This window comes from Colossoma macropomum, unplaced genomic scaffold, assembly GCF_904425465.1.
Source record: "Colossoma macropomum unplaced genomic scaffold, Colossoma_macropomum, whole genome shotgun sequence".
Taxonomy (NCBI): Eukaryota; Metazoa; Chordata; class Actinopteri; order Characiformes; family Serrasalmidae; genus Colossoma; species Colossoma macropomum.
The window spans coordinates 11,611,293-11,628,907 of NW_023494801.1; the positions used below are offsets into that span (position 1 = coordinate 11,611,293).

The following is a 17,615-nucleotide window of genomic DNA, read 5'->3' on the forward strand; positions in this document are numbered from 1 at the left end:
ACATATTTGTTCTTATTACTAATCAGTTCTCTTCACATAAGGGATTCTCTGTTATAAAGCTATCTTTGCGTGAAAGGTTTAAACTTCATCCAACTTTTCTCCCCAGTTTCTGTCAATTCCACCAAATAATTAGGCCTCCCCCCATCACATCATGTTACAAAGTTGGAAGTCATGTGAAGCCAGCCAGCATCTTGCAAAACGTGCACTTGCGTAACGTAATTGGACAGCTTAATAATCTCAGAGGAGAATACTTAAGGCTCATTTACGCTCAGCGTTAAAAATGGATACGGACGGCGCCTCCAGTCCATACTCTGCATTCATTTTGTCCTTATCTGTGCATTGTGCTGAGAGAGAGGGCCATCCAACCCACCCAGACAAAGCCAGGCCAATGACGCTTTCTATGACTCCCAGCCAAGGACCAAAATCCTCTCCTGAAGATAGGGCTACAGAACTAAAGTTCAGTCTGTATTCCTGTTGTGACTAATCACTGACAATGGAGCATTAACTGCAAAACAGTGCTGTAAGTATATGAGGCCATTCAAATTAGGGATGTGCAGAGGTACACAAGTATTCGGTTCACCGTTTGAGGTGCCAAGATTAGAAACTGAAATCAATATGCAGGGACTCAGTCCGTTTCAGTTAAATGTTTTCGCGAGTCAGTATGTATATTACACTTAGCTACTCAAACATGAGTGCTTTAACTGGGCACATTGCTGAGGATTATTAAGGACATCATTAAGAAGGTAGATGTAGTGCAGCTTTAATGCTAACTATGCTAACTAGCCTAGCTAATGTTAGCCAGGTCCAGAAACAGTGGAAATACATTTCTCTGACAAAATAACATTGGAGGAAATCGCTCCTTTAAGACGATGAGTCCTCATCAGACGAAGGCACCTCCCTAATTAAAACTCTATGAACCATTTCTAGTTTGGGTGAGTTCATTAAATATATAATAGGTACCAACGCTTTATTGGATCTTTGCAGATACCAATACATATGTAGAACCCTGATATTGGTCGATTTTAGCAGTACACACAGATCTTATACAGGTCTGTCAGGGAAAATGAGACACACAAGACCAGCAACGTGCAGCACACACAACTCATACTCGAAAAACAAATGCACACACAGAGCGTAATGCACCAACACATGGGCACAAAGGAGAGTGCAGCAGAGAGAGGTACACAAGCAGAGGGGAAAAGTGCACTGCAAACAGGAAATTAAATGTCAAGGACCCTTGTATGTCCTTAATGGAGGACTAAATGTTCACCTCAGGGAAGAGAGAGAGACAGAGAGAGGGCGCGAGAGTAGTAGTTGTTAAAAGGAGTAAAAAGGATCAGATGCATAAAATGAGAAGACTGATGACAAGGAAAGAGCATGTACTGTATTCCTTTATTTCAACCCAAGCAATTCCTTCTAATCTGTGGCTTCTGAATACCAAACAAATTACAGGTGTCCCTGTGTAATGAAACACTGTCTTCAATTCAAATATATTACATTGTTCGTTTTTAAAAGGTGTTATAATAAATACATAACACTTGTCCAACACTTGTATAATAAATACATAACAGAATGAATGTTAAGCCACATTCTTCATTGGTTGTATTCAAAAACAGAAGTCTGTTTATCACCATGGGGCTGTAGAATGTAAGAGAGGAGGAAATGTGTGCGTTTTCCTTGGGCTGCACCCACTGTGAGCATTTAACATTGACCAAAGTCATATTTACTGAAAGAGACTTAAATAATCTCCAACCACTCACTACTGTTCAGTTCCTCCATGTGTAATCTTGATTCTGAGGAGCTTTATAACAGGGTAAAGGTTAACAAGAAAACTTACAGTCCTTTAACATAATGTGTTGTATGCAGTACTGTGCAATTGTCATCTGAGGAAATGACATATAAAGCCATTTATCTGGGCACTGAGCATTCATTCATTTTGAAAACCCATTAAAATCTGAATAAATACAAATAAATAATATGACAACTGTGTGAGAGTGTCTTCGCTTAACCATTTCTATGCCTCTCTTCGAGGACGCTCAGTATTTACAGTTGAACTGGATAATCCAACACAGTTTATCTAATCACGTCCACATGCTGCTCTGCAAATGGATAAGAGATCGCCGCCGTATAATCACTCCTTAGTTCATTATTGATGCTTTTCAACTTCAGTAGCCTACTAGTGCTGAGGAATTTAGCTTAAGTAAAACTCCTGTCAGTTTATTTCAGCATCATCTTCTTATCATGTACTGCCGATGCTTTCAGAATGCTTTTCTCTCCTCATCACAACTGCATGTTTCCTCAGGAACATCCTGAAGGGAAATAATGTAACTTAAGTATTTAATTGCAGCCAAGAGCTATGCAAGGCTATTAAAATAGTCATAGCAAATTAACTTGTATAACATCTGTAAGACAGTTATTCACATGCTCAAGTCTTGTCTACATAACCTTTACCTGATCATTTACGAGTGGTATGTTTATATTAATTTCAAGGTCAATAAAGACATTATCTGCTGCAACAAAACAAGGAATGTGGACTGATACATGCTCAAGTTTGCAGCGCTCTGGTTTAAAACAGTGCAGGAAGAGAACATTTTTATAAAATTCAAGCATGTGGTAAAGTCTGGAGTAGCCTTTAATGTTGTGATAATACAGTACAAATTCCGTGCAATGTTTACATGAATGTATGACTGAAACTTTACTTTTTTTCTGGCAAACAATTATTTGCAGACACTGTGACCAGCTTCAAAAATCCAAAATTTCATTATTTATACAGAGTCAAAAAGTCTGAGACCACATTAAAAATCAGATTTTTTCCATTTAAATCTGGAAAGTTTTAGAATCTTGAAAATTTTAAAACAAAGAAAAAGTTATGACAGTTAAAATGAAGAAATATTCAAAATTCTGCAGTATTTATAGATCACTATTCAAATTGAAGCTAATTTGTGCAACTGACCATGTTGAGACCTTTTGCACAAAAAGGTCTGTTTTGCTTAAGTCTTATTCCTTCCTTTGAAACACGTGTTCAGACGACTCTCAGGTAGATCTGATCTATCCATCAGAAGCTTCTGGACTCATGGAAGTCATGCCAGCTTGAGTGTACGCCGTCATTAAAGCAAAAGGGGGAGATACCAAATACTAAAAAGTTTTAAAATTAATATAAACATTCAAATATTCGACTCTGACCTCAAATTGTTATGCTGATAATATTGGTAATGGAAAGCTCTGCATTAAATTAGAAGGAAATGTAAAACATCAGTGGAGTTCAGTTTCTGGGGCCACTATTCGATTTTACAAAACAAAGCAAGGCCTAAAAAAATTTGTAAGTGACCTCAGAAAAAAAAGCTGGCAAATTATAGACTGAAAGGCTTTAGATACAAATGGCAATTTTGTCTTTCAAACATTATTTTTTTCAGTTTGTTAATGCTATGCTGAAATGATGATACAGTAAAACCTTTACGCGTATATGTACCTAACGAGCAACTAATGAGGGAGATGAAAGTTAAGCATATACACAGGTCTGTCTGTCCGTCTGTCTGTATGTATAAATGCACACGCATGCATGTGTGGTCAGTCAACTCAGCTCCCCCCTGCAGTGTGATTAATGAAAGCAGCTGTGGGAAACAGGCTGTGATACACACACTCACGGGGACACACGCACACACATTCATCACTCGCTCATTAGTAAGTTGCAGAAGAGCGGTGAGCGGGGATGAAGAGAGGACGATGGAAAGGACGAGAGAAATGGCAGAACTGTACACACCCTCACACATGACTTTCTGAAAAAAAATGCACAGTATAAACTGTAACCACAACAGCTTCACAGCCAGAATGAGCTAATGACTTCATTAAATAACTAACTAGCTAACCACACCAAGACGACAGCAAGTGTACCCTTACTGTGGCGACCACTCACAACTACAGCTGTCACCATCGATTAAACTTGATTAAAAAGAAATTTTATTTAAAATGTACCTTCTCCGTGAGCCTGCACTCTCTTTACGTATTGTGATTAGACCTGGGAAACATCTAAAAATAATTAGCATATTATTTTCTAATTTAAAATCACAATTATTGATTATATAGCCCGCTTCCCAAAAACAATACATGCAGTCTGCTGCAGCTTAGACTTACTTCCCATTCTATTTTTAGTTCATATGGTTTTGTTTCACATTAAAAAAACCATAAAAACAGTTAAATAAAAATAACATATTAAACAATACCGAACAACTCAACATCTTGAAAACTACCTGTCATTTTAATAGGTAACTGTTTCTGCCAACAAGTGCATTCATGAGCTCCTTCTGGTCTAGGTTCATGGCTAATAGCACTCCTTGCTGGAGAAACATCAGAGTGCAACAGGTGCCCTAGATGAGTGATTTCCAAAGCTGTGCCCACACGCTTTTTTATAAAATTAGGGTTTTTCTGCCATATATATATATATATATATATATATATATATATATATATATATATATATATATATATATGTCCATGTTAGACAGTAAAACATACCAACTAGTGGAACTGGAGCTGGACCTTCCTGTATGCATGTTTACTGAGCTTTGATTGTTTTTGAGTGAGCGTGTGAGCATGTCATTGCTTTCAGAACAAAATCCTCTGTGTTTTTGACAATTTTTAGTGTTTTTGACATAATTTGGAACTCAGTTGCCTTTTACATTGTGCGAGATAGAGATGATAAAAAAACAGCTTATTACTGACTTATTTAATCAGACTAGCACAAGCATGTAGCAATCAAACCCTAATGATGTGTTACTATTATTCCTTATTCACGCTTTTTTCTTGTTAGAAAAAGTTTGTGACAAATGGAGAAAAAAAAACCCTATAAATTTTCACATTCTTTATATATCAAATATATGCAACAACAGAAGGCTAGCTTAAACATTAGAAATCGCTACACTGAGCACAAAGGTTAAAGTACCTAACTCTGAACATCTGATCATGGAAGTGTTACAAATTCATGGTCTTTTCTTTCCAGAAAGAGATGTAGGAAGGAAGTCCTAGGCTAAAAAGCATTTGCCTATGGAAATTCCCCACTGACAGCGTAATGCATTCAGAATCTAAAGTTAATCTGAGACTGGAAAATCAAGGCCAGGGGGTTTCCAGTTTAAACGATGCGTCAGTAAGAGCGTAACCCCTCCGATCCTTCCTGCCAGCCTGTTATTGTGTTAAAGCTGTAGACACCTCCCTCCCTCTCTCTCTCTCTCTCTCTCTCTCCCTCTCTCTCTCTCTCTCTCTCTCCGCAGCCAAAACACAAAAACACAGAGTATTTTGCTGTTAGCTACTGTAATAAAGCCCTGCGTTCTGTACAGAGAAAGAAAAACACCTCATAAACTCTGCATTAGACTCCCTCTATTTTACTCATTTGTTAACGGGTCTATGCAAGCGGCCTTTCCGGGGCGTCTGTTTGTGCGCTTTGTTTATAGATGTGGAGTGAGTGGCCAAGCGTGAAATAGTGCCAAAAGAAAGAACACAAATCAAATCCAATAAGTTCATTAAGTCTGGGGAGAGCTGGTATTTATTCCTTCACTGTTTCATTTAGCTGTACAAACAGCGCTTGCATCAAACACACACACATATATGCATGCGCAAACAGCACACACTACCGAATTAACCAAATTAGCCTCATCAGAAGATGCTTTTTTCCTTCCATCCAAAGTAATGAGGGGTTTGAAAAACAAACACAAACAAGCACACAACTTACTGATGTGTGTATCCTATCTACTAGGTTTCATAAGCATCTTTTTGGAATGCATGATTAACCTTCAGCTGTTTAACATACAAACAGGATTCTTTTTATAAAGTGAGGACATGGGTTCATTTGTGTGTCCCATAAGTATTATACATATACATATTTCTGCTGCCTTACCAATGCTTTACATTATAGGAACATTTCATGATGACTGGACCAATAGGAATGGTCCAAAAGGTCATGGAAGGAAATCTCTTCACACTGAACTTCAATTAAATTACGAATATTCTGTATTTTGAGTTATCTTTTCAGAGATATAAGGTTTTGTTGTGATGACAATGATAGCTACACACACAAACATATACATAGATATAGAGTCCAAAAGTAATTGGAACAATTTTTTTTTAACTTGCATTTAAAGTTAGGAACATGTTGGAGATTTTGTAGAATGTCCCCTATGCGTTACATCTAATGCCTGTAATTATATAAATCATAAATAAATCATTTTCTTTAATAAATAAATGATTCAGTCTAATATTTTTGCTCATTTGTTTAATGTGGTTCTCTTTATCTACTATTATGACTTGTGTGAAAATCTGAGGTTTCTGGTCAAATTTACACAGAAATATAGAAAATTTTAAAGGGTTCACAAACTTTCAAGCACCACTGTATATATACATACACAAATACCTATATGCATGTTCCAATATGAAATATGAAAAAATCTTGTATCTCCAAATGGATAACTTTACAAGAGAACAAAAACATTTTAAATTGTAAAGATAAAACAATGTAATAATAAGATTTTTTTCTTCATGTAATCCATTCATCATGAAATTTAAACATAATGCAAATCATAACTGGTGTTTTCAAAAGCAACACAGTAAAAAAGACAGAAGTAGAGATATAAGCTTTTTTGTGACAACAACGTGTCTATATATAATGTTTTATATGTATTACATACATACGCATTACATGTATATGAAAGAATCTAAATGTAATAAGAACTTTAAATCCTGATTTCCAAACTTAACCACACTTTTACCCTCAGTAACTCAAAGTAAATGATTTTAGTTTTTAGCCTTTCAGTTTTAAATAAAAACTTGTATGCATACACCTGCTACACAAAGCGTTTATCCACAGTGAAGCAGTTACACTGCAGAACATGTTTTGATGGACGAGTCTGACTGATCCACAGTGAGGAGGAAAACAGGGAAAACGGGAAAAAACAGCCCAGAAGAGAAGAGTTCAACTGATGTATAGAAGATGAAGGCTGTGTTTGCTCGAGTCAGAGAAAGACATGTTTCAAACAGAAGTACAGAAATGGTGAAAAAAAGAATTTCTTGCCTAGAGACAAGTAAATGTCACTGACCTACCAATGACCTGTAATACCTAAGAGAGAAAGAGTGGGAGAGAGAGAAAGAGAGAGAGAGAGAGAGTGAGAGAGAGCAAGAGAGAGAAGGCAGAATGCTGGTTTTTGAGGCATGACTGATGTGTAGGAAAAGGCGCTCTTATTCAGTCTACACACACAGAGGGATCTTTTACGCATCATTTCCACTCAAGCTGTTCAAAGTCTGGATCTGACCACAAACACCAACCCGCATCTCTCTCGCTCTCTTTCTCTCTCTGTGGGACCATCAGCACATACACATCACATTAAACCTGTAGAAACATTTGGAGCCATTTTTAAAATCATCTGTTTCTTTTCCCCTGAATGAGGATCAGACAGACAGAAGCTGATCGCTTGGAGCCTCTGAGGATCTGTTCAAACGAGCACACTCAAAAAGCTGAAGAAGAGAAGTGATTGAATGTGAGAAGAGGAGCTGGAGAGCGCTCCACTGTTCACCAAACGATCCTGCCATTCCTCTCCTACAGCGCAGTTTCTACTTTCAGCGTTTCTCCAGATATTCCACCCAGGAGGAGCGTAACCATTCACAAAATTCATAACTCAGTTCAATACAATACGGCAGCATCTCAATTCAATACATTTTGAGTGCATGAAAAGTTTCCAGTTTCAGTTTATTAGAGTGTTGTATAAGCAAAAGATTTGAGACTTTAGAACAGCACAATTAACTTGATTTATTCAGACTTACTTCTTAGCAGCACAGAAACTCTAAAGAAAAGTTGTGCTTTATAATGCACTAACCTAGTGCTAGATTAGTGCTAGCCACAAGCTAATATGTTAGGCCTTAGCTGATACACTAGTTATAAGACAACAATATATGCTACGATACAGTAACATACAGTACGATACGATAAAGTCAAGTCAATAGTCAAGAGGCTTTTATTGTCATTCCATCTATGTACAAGTATACAGTGGAGTGAAATTACGTTCCTCCAGGAACATGGAACAAAATAGACAGTACAGAGTGCAAACGTGCAGACGTAAGTGTGCAAAAAAATTAAACTAGAAAGAATACAACAAATACGATAAATAAAACAGACACAGTAAACAGACAGGACAGTGCAGCACCAACACAGCACTCATTTCTGAGCATGAGGTAGTGAGAATAAGGTTGCAAAGATTATTTAACATGCTGTGATGTGTGAGTAAATGCAGTCAGATTACAACATACGTGAGCACAGCAGTTCCTGAGGTAGGATATACACAGTACTAGGGCTGGACGATAAAACGTTAACGATAATTATCGCGATATGACTTTTCCTCGATAGAGTGATACGACATGTTTGATAAATGTCCGATATAATACACCATTCTCACACTTCCACGTTCTAGCGAAAGCCTTGGTGGCGTTTTCTACTGCAAGGAAAGCGACACTACTCTGCTGTCGCCAGGAGAGGGTGCACTTCCAAGTTTTTCGACATGATTAGAGAGGGAGGGGGCCACGAGTAAGAAGAGTCTTTACCAACGGCTGAAACGCGGAGTTATATATTCCCTGTTTGAGTGGAGCGACCGGCGATCTGTTCTCCTGTGACCGAGTGTGAGTGACGAGGTCAGTGGTGTAACTGTACTGTCCTACAGTGAACTCACCTCTTTACTAACTTCCTAACAAGCTTTAGCAGCGTTAAACCACAATCACAGCTACAGCGCTGTTACAGCGCTCGGACAGTCATAATTTAGTATTACTGCATTCCCAAGCAACAAAAGTGAAAAGAAGAAGTGGGTTCATGTAATTTACAGCCCTGATTTAAACAAAAGTAAACTGAGGAAGCTGTGAGGCATTGGAGAGTGGGAGAGCGCTAGCTCTTCAGACTAGCTGTTTTCAGCAGCTGGCTAACTTGGACCAGCACTCCGTCACTCACATAGCATGGAGAATTGATGATACTGTCGATCAAACACAACACAAAAGCACCGCTTTCAGTTTAAACGTACCTAAAAAGAGGACTCCGTTTGTCTGGTGTTAGATATTTTGCAGTTCACCACTTAAACTACTACGATAGTATAGAGAAATCCAGTCGTCGCTAGCTGGTGTCTGAATACTGTGATGTCATTTGTAAAGGGGCAGCCGAGCGCTCGTCATCAGCTAAAAATAATCTGTTTTCTTTCTTAAATTATGACTATTACAAAATAGCCATGCTTTTCCAGCTGGTAAAAACAGCTCACCAGACACTTTCTCCACACCTTCTCTACACAGTACTTGAGTAAACAGAGTGTAAACACAGTATTAGCAGCAAGTTCAATACAATGTATTGTTACAACCCAACCACCCATGTCTCAAAACAGTATTGGAGACTTCTGGTTGCCAGAATCGTCTAAGCCTTTGCCATGTTGTCGTGGGATCACTAGTTCAAACTGTAACAATGCTACAGAATGGCCGGGATTCCAAGAGAACACAATCTGATTGGCAATGCTAGTCAATGCAAGCACCCATTAGTTGTAGTGAGCTGTCCAACAACATTGCTGTATCAATTTAATACAATGTGGTGGACGGCTTCAGCTATTCACAGGAGAAGCTTGAAGCAATTTGGGAGAAAAATCGGTTAGTTAACTGTAATGTATGTGCTCAAACCGTTCAAAATGCATTTTGCTTCCTGTTTGCTTTCAGGAACTCTGGTGTTTGTTTAATATTTACAATACTGTGTAAAATTCCATTTGGTGTAATTTTAAGAGAAGCAGAACAGGATAAAACTGAATATAACTGTAAATTAATACATAACTAATTTTACAATGATCCAAATGCAAATATTAATTCCGTAACTACATAATTCATTATGAATTAAATAAGGCCAAATTTAAACAAGCTATATTAGGTTTGTAAGACACTTTTAGTGTGGAGTAGCAGTACTGCATTTATTAACTTCATTAAGGCTAACAAATATCATGAAATGCATTTGGAAAGGTTTTCATCAATGCAGTCCATCACTATGTCACAGGTTTCAAGCATCAGCAGCTCCAATCAACATGAAAACAAACATAGACTGAACCGGGACTTGAATCTAAAGGTGAATGAAGAGCAGAATAACATTTATACCCCCCCAAAACAAATTCACTTCAAGGCTACTTTTCTCTCCACACTCACTCAACAGATCTTTTTCAGCTCTTCATCATACAACAGCTTATCAGCCCTGTCTCTCTACCATCTCTCTCACCTCCCTCCATCATGCTAGGCCTGAAGCAGATGCTGCAGGAATAGCACTTCTCTCTCACTCTCTCTCACTCCAACTAACTACCTGCTCCAAACTCTGTGTGTGTGTGTGCAGCAGATGTTGCAGCTGTAGTAGTTCTCTGAGACATCAGTGTGGCATATGGCTCCAGTGAATGAAAGATGGGGGCTGTCAGAGAGAGAGAGAGAGAGAGAGAGAGAGAGAGAGAGAGAGAGAGAGAGAGAGAGAGAGATGAAAATAGAAAGAGAGAGAGGATGAGAGGGAATTTGGAGGGGAGAAAGAGGAAGGAAGAAAAGATGGAGAGAACGAGAGAGAAAGGGAAACAGAGTTAGAGAAAGAATTAGTGAGGGAATTTGGAGGGGAGAGAAGAAGAGCGGGAGAAATAGAGAGGGGGAGAGGAGAGAGGAAAAAAGAAGATGGAAAGAGAAAGAGGGAGAGAGAGGGAGGAAGAAAAAAAGAAAAGAGGAAGAAAAAGAAAGAGGGAGGGAGAAAGAGAGAGAGAGACGGACATAGAGTAAGAGAAAGAATAAACAAGGGACCTGGAGGGGAGAAAGAGAGAGGGAGAAAAAACAGGGCTGAGAGACTAAGAAAGAAAGGGGTGGGAGGGAGAAAGTTCTGTACCTGCTGAGGCTGGAGCAACAGTAGAAGCAATGATGGAGAGGAAGGTGAGAAAGGAAAAGTGTAGAAAGAGGTGAGAGGAAGACGAGGAGGACATGGGCATGATGGAGAGAGTGAGAAACAAGAAGCAAGAGAGGGAAAAAGAAGAGCAGGTAGAGGCAGGTGTGACTCAAACAGATAACACTACACTCCCCCAAAAACCTGCTCCAGCTCTCAGACCCCCTCAGCACACAGACAGGATTATGGCGAAAAACACAGATTAAAAAAGAAAAGAAAGGGAAGGGACTTCAGGGACTCTTTTCCTCTTGCCTATTTTCATCCCTCCATCTCTCTCACTCTGTGGGTAATGACATCCAGCACAGCACCTTTAATGGGAACTTTCTCCTCATTAAATACCTTCAGGAGACTCACACACATACAGAGAGGGCGTGTGTGTGTGTGTTTGAGGTGGGGGGCAAAGAGAGACAGAGATAGAGATGAGAGATAGAGTGAGAAAACAAGGGAGAGTGAGGAAGGAAGAGGGAGGCAGTAAGACAAGAAAAACAGGAGAGAGAGAAGAGAAAGAAAGAGAAAAGAAGACCGAAATAGAAAAGAAGGAAAAGGAAGAGAGATGAAAAAGAGAGACAGAGAGAAAAGAAGAGAAAGAGACAGACAAGAGAGAGACAGCGAAAAAAGAGAGACAGAAAAGAGATAGAAAACAGAGAAAAAAGCACAAATAAAGACATAAAAGAGAGAAAAGAGTGAGGGTGAGAAGGGATGTAAGAAAAGAAGGAGAGAGGGGGAGAAAAAAGAAACAGAAAGACATAAGGAAGTGGGGGAAGAGAGAATTTCCAGAAAGATTGTGGAGCAGCTTTACAGAGCGGAGAGAGAGAGTGTGTATCCTTCATTAAAGTGATGAAGTGATTCGAGTGGAATCACAGGTGCAGTACATATAACACTGAACACTAACAGAAGAGAGGGAGAAAGAAAAAAAGAACGAGAGACATATGACTATGAGACAGAGAGAGATCCAAACGCTCCTGTTTAAAAGCACTGAAATAAAAAAATGACATCTTGTCAAGTAATATGATCCTAAATATAGTCAATAAATCTAATATCTCATGTTGAGATTGTTTTAAGCTTAATTTAAGATTATTTATCTTATTAAGACTTTTTTACTTGCTTTAAGCAATTTTTAAGCAAAATTCTCACTATATTGACAGATAATTTTGCTTGTTTTATTAAATGTGCTTGAAACCAGAAAAAATATCTGCCAGTATATTGAGAATTTTACATGATAAAATTACCTAAAACAAGTAAATAATAAGCTAAGTAATCTTATAATCAGTGCACAACCATTTAAAAATGGGAAATATTAGTATATCAACTAGACTTAAGACCATTTCACTTGACAAGATACCATTTTTTGCAGAGAACAAAGCGGCACAGACGAGGTGACACACTTACACAGGTTTTTAATGAAGGAGGAAAGTCAGCAGACAGAAAGAAAGTCAGCACTGAAATGACCCAAAACTGGGAAAATACCAGAAATCACTAAGAAACATTCGCCTAAAGTTAAACTGCACAAGTCCAAAGGATAGTGTGCTTTTGAGGAGTGGAGAGAAGAGAGGAGGAGAAGAGAGATACAGCCTTTTTTTCTTACTCCATCTGCAATCCATCTGGAAGGGATCGCAGCCAACACACTAACAAACTAACACTGCACAAGTAAACACAGACTCCAAGAAAAGGAGGAGCTGAGGACATGTTTGGGTCCCTGTGACGTAATGGGACCCAGATTGGAAACACTTAAAACGAGCCCTCATTCTTCTTCCCTCTTTCTCCCCTCCTCCTTCTCATCCAAAGAGAGACAGAGAGAGAGAGAGAGAGAGAGAGAGAGAGAGAGAGAGAGAGGGTGAGAGAGAGAGAGAGAGAGAGAGTGAGTGAGGGAGAGAGAGCCTTCTGCTGTGTGCCTGCAGGCTTCATTAGGCTAGCTTGAAACAGCCAACTCTGTGGCGCGTACGTTAAACATTAATCACTGCATAGCATTACTGCTAGCGCATTAGCATAGCGCTCTCCACATGCTCTAACCTACTCCACAAAAAAGGACGAGAAAAGAAGGGCAAAAACTCTGAAATCCAACCTGGCCCCTTTTCATACAGAATAGCGAAGGAGTATTGAGCTACGATCAACTTTCCATGGTATTCACAGCTACTGTGCATTAAAAAGCAAAACATCTTGCATTCTTTAAGCGCTATCAGCATACATTAACCTACTGCACTCACTGCCAAGTTTTGATCATATATAAGAAACTTGGAGTCTAACCTTAACACACCAAAGGATTTTAGTCTGAATTTAAAGGAGTATTCCAGCGTTCTTCAACCTCTATCAACCACATCTGTAGCATATGGCTGATTATCAGAGACCATTTCAACATGTTTCCCTGTACTTTGCCAAAAAATATAAAACCAAGCAACACAAAACCCACTTAGAATAGAATCCAGGGCTTTAGCACCTGCCCACTGGCTTCTTTTCTAAGTGTTTTTTGCATCGGTTGGTTTCTATTGAGCCAACAGATCTTTGGATCTTTGTTAGCAAGTTAAGTTGGTAGTCCACTCTTAAATGGGAATGGCAAACAAAATGAAAAATGGGTAACACTTTACTTAGATGGTCTGTAAATGCTCAGTATACCTTTCAGTAACATTCAACTAAATATCCATTAAATGCAACTGAACTTGAAGTTGAGTGTTATTTGGATGTTCCACATTAGATGCTTTGTAAATGCTCAGTCTGTCTATAATAAACATTCAACTAAATATCCATTAAATGCAACCTAAATGCAACCTAATTTGAAGTTGAGTGTTATTTGGATGGTCCACTGTAGATGCTTTGTAAATGCTCAGTCTGTCTAGAGGTAATGTTCAACTAAATATCCATTAAAAGCAACCCAACTTTCAAAGTTCAGTGTGAAAGAGTTTATTTAATCTATCCCTAAACCTAAATCTAACCCTAACCTTAAGGCAAAACCCACATCTACTCCTAACCTTAACCATAATGTTGTTGATAATCAACTGAACATCACCAAAAGGTGTGTTAATGATTTAAGTATCTGTAGAGCGTCTACAAGGGACCATCCAAATGAAGTGTGACCGAAAAATGTATCCAGCACTACATTTGCTCTAAGCATGCCTATTCGCCTCTTACAATGTGCCATAGTAGTCTCTAGAGTGTGATTTTCTGGTTTAAAGAGTAGGAAAAACCCCTTCTGACGTATCTTGTGGGTGGGACGAACTTTAAAAATATATATAACTGCTTTGGGGCTGGTACTTGAGGGTGGGCTAATTGAAATGTTTTATTTCTCGCCATTAGCTGGTTAATGCAGAAGGAAACCAGACAGATAACGGTACTGCTTGGAAGACAAATATTGCACTGATATATAGTGATTATACTACTATACTACGAGTTTTTTTTTTTAAATCATGGTTGGAGAGCTTTTCCAAACAGCTATATGATGTGTTTGTGTGATCTACACTGGGTATTGTAGTGACAGAACACTGATGGAAAAGGCTACAAAATCATGAATTCTGCTAAACAGAATAGTACATAACATGACAAATAAATAATAAATGCTACATTTTTGGCTAGAATGTCCCATCAATTCATTAGTCTACCTAAGACATGAGCACAAACTTGTAAATAACATGACTTTAATGTGAGATTGTCAGAGACTCTTATGATCCTAGGCTTGCAAGAATATGAGATCGATATCATTTTTTTTCTTAAGTCTTGGCTACTGTAATGTTCTTTGCAATATGACTGAAGGCTGCATGGCGATGATGCTCTCCACAGAGAAATCTAAAGAGCCAATGTGCTTCTCGCACCTCAAACATACAATCACAGCTGGAAAGAAGACTAGTCTTTGGGAGTTTTACACTGTTTTTCATCTCGTACACTGGACAGACCAGACTCCAAGGAAACTGGCCCTGCATGCATTTTTCAAAATTCTCAATTATGTATTTACTTTCTTATTGTAAATAAATCATTTCTGCATCACAAGCACACATTAGTTCACCCTCATTTCAATCAATCTTGTCTTAACTGGGGATAGGCATATTTGTTTGCATACACAGATGGCAGATCTCATATTAGTATCTGTTTACTTAGTCTGATGTTCAAATAATGTGTAGTTTGGAATGAGAGTGAAAGTGAAATAAAACCAGCATTGTGTATGATGTTTATGACAGAGCATAAACCACAGAACCCCAAAGAACATCAGGATACAAGCAACTGATATTGATCTGTGGGTAGAACTCTGTTGTAGGCTCAGCTATAGTTCTCCATTTTTCTAAATAAGAGATGAGGCCAGCCAAAGGGAATGAGTTCTACCACTAACAGCTGATCCACAATCGATTATTGTAGCAGGTTCAACCCCCACTGAATGGAGACATGTAATTAATCAGTGATCAAGAATCAGCCAATCAGATGGGGCCTTACCTCACAGAAGAGGGTCAGTTTGTCGTCAGGAAGCAGCCCATTGGCTTCGTCCAGCAGAAAGTCCCGCCTTATGAACTTCTTGAAGCCCCAGTCTTTGCCCTGAACAAATCGGTAGGCTCGCTGACTCTCTGCAAACAACAACAAACAGTATATGAACAATGACAGGCTTTTACTCATTTACATTTCAGTTATGTCCAGCCTTAAATGAATAACTTGTACAACCTCAGCCAAAGTATAATGAAAATAGTTATTTATTAAATTTTTCTTATTATTTCATATTTTCATCAGAGTAGTTTATGTGCTTTTTCTGGACAATCTCCATGTCCATGTACCCACCATCATAAGCCCTCTGTTAAACTGTTTATTTCTGCAAGATCTGATCCTCGCTTTATCCGGGGTTTCATTCTTTCACATCATAGGCAGGTGCTTTCATCTCTCCTACACCCATGTTTCTCTTGCAAACACACCTCTTAGTCTCAGTGCCAATTTTCAAAAATCATCATCCTCTTCCACTCTACGTACTCTCTCTGATTTAAAGCAAAACCAACTGAAGCGATGCCACTGCTGAAACTTCCTATTTCACAACAGGAGGAATATATTTATCCTGGCAGACAGAAAAATCAAGTGAAGTCGACCAGCGATGACTAATTTCTCCCCCTTACTCACTGGACACTGAGGGGGATAAGCCAGTGAGCAAGAGTGAGAGAGAATGAAGAAGAGAAAGGTGGAAAGAATAAATAGGAGAATAAGAGAGTCTCCTCCGGAGTGTATCATGGGACAGCGCAGGGCTTTTAGCTGAATCTGTGCTCTCGCTGGGGACTGGCCTGGTAACTGGCCAATCAAAGTAAGGGCAGGCCAAATTGGTGGTGGCAACCAGCCAATCAGGGTCAGACCTCAGTGGTCACTAACAGAGCACGGCAGTCACTGAAGTGACCAGTGCACGTGCACAGAAGAGAAAGTGCGAGCCGAACAGTCTCAGTGGACATGGCCTTTGCCCCAGCAGCCCTGTAGGGAAAAAGTGTGGCTGCCAGAATGCTGGACAAACCTGCAGCACTGCTAAAAGCCAGCCTATATGATCAGTGCTGTGCAGAGGAGGCTGCTGGAATGGGTGGCTTGTCTTGATGGATGAAATGACAGGAATGAATAACTGTAATACTTTAAGATATTTTCACAACACACAATATTAGCAGTTTTAATGGTTGGTATAGTGTAGAGGGAAACACTGCTGCCTTCTATTTGGCAGACTAGGATTTGATTCCTATTCTGGGCAAGCAAACAATGCTTGGTCAAGACGCCTAATGCTACATTCAACAACTTCTGTGATATCATTAAATTGTAAGGTGGTCTGAGAGCATCTGCCAAAAGCATAAATGTAAATGTAATTAGTGCTGTCACTATTAATAATATTAGTACTCAAATCATTTAAAGAGTAATCAGTTTTTTTTAAAAAAAGGACCTAAAAATAAAATAGATTTAACAACAACTAACCACGTGTAGCCTTCCAAAGACTGGCTTATCAAGTACTTCTGTGGTAAGGGAGAAAATGGGTACATTTTTACCAAACTATCATTTTAACTTCACAGGCTTTTTCTTTTCAGGCTCAGAAAAGTGATGTGCTAGTCTGCAATTAAAAGGAGGAGACAGGATCAGACAGAAGTCAGTCAGAACAGAAGAGGAATCAGAAGTGAATTAACCCCTTTTTACTGCAGAGCTGAACTCTCTCAAGGTTGCCGCCTGGGGTATGAATTTTAACTTATTTGTAATGAGTCTATCAGAACACAGGATGACTGATATACAGACAAATGCAGAACGAAATCAACTCAACCAAACCTTCAACATGCCCTGACTCATTCCTCCCCTGAGTTACACTGTGTGGAGAAAGTGTGAGCCGGAGGAGGAGATGAAGAGATTCTTCACTGCTTCAGTTGCATTGATGGTTTATCCAATACTCTGCTCTATCTAGAGTGAGAATAACTCTCCAAATGTTATGCTTCCTATGCTTTTTTCTTTCTTCCTTCCATGTCTGTTCTTCTATTATCTCTTTCATAGTTGGCTATTCGACTGCTTTGTCTGTGTGTGTGTGTGTATTAACACAGTGTGAAATGCTCCATGTCTTACACGGTGAGAGTCTGATAGTGACACTGATCCGCTCCACAGGGGAGCATTAGAGAGAGAGAGAGAGAGAGAGAGAGAGAGAGAGAGAGAGAGAGAGAGAGAGAGAGAGAGAGAGAGAGAGAGAGAGAGACAAACA

The 17,615-nt window shown here is 39.0% G+C and overlaps 1 protein-coding gene across 2 annotated transcripts in view; it reads right to left on the reverse strand.

The window, feature by feature from the left end:
- LOC118821828 (speckle type BTB/POZ protein) overlaps nt 1-17,615 on the reverse strand; it is a 108,696-nt gene that overhangs the window by 18,585 nt on the left and 72,496 nt on the right. For both annotated transcript variants that reach the window (XM_036590563.1, XM_036590564.1), the window contains exon 6: nt 15,365-15,492. In XM_036590563.1, coding sequence (XP_036446456.1) covers nt 15,365-15,492 — 128 coding nt within the window. The remainder of the gene's footprint in view (nt 1-15,364; nt 15,493-17,615) is intronic.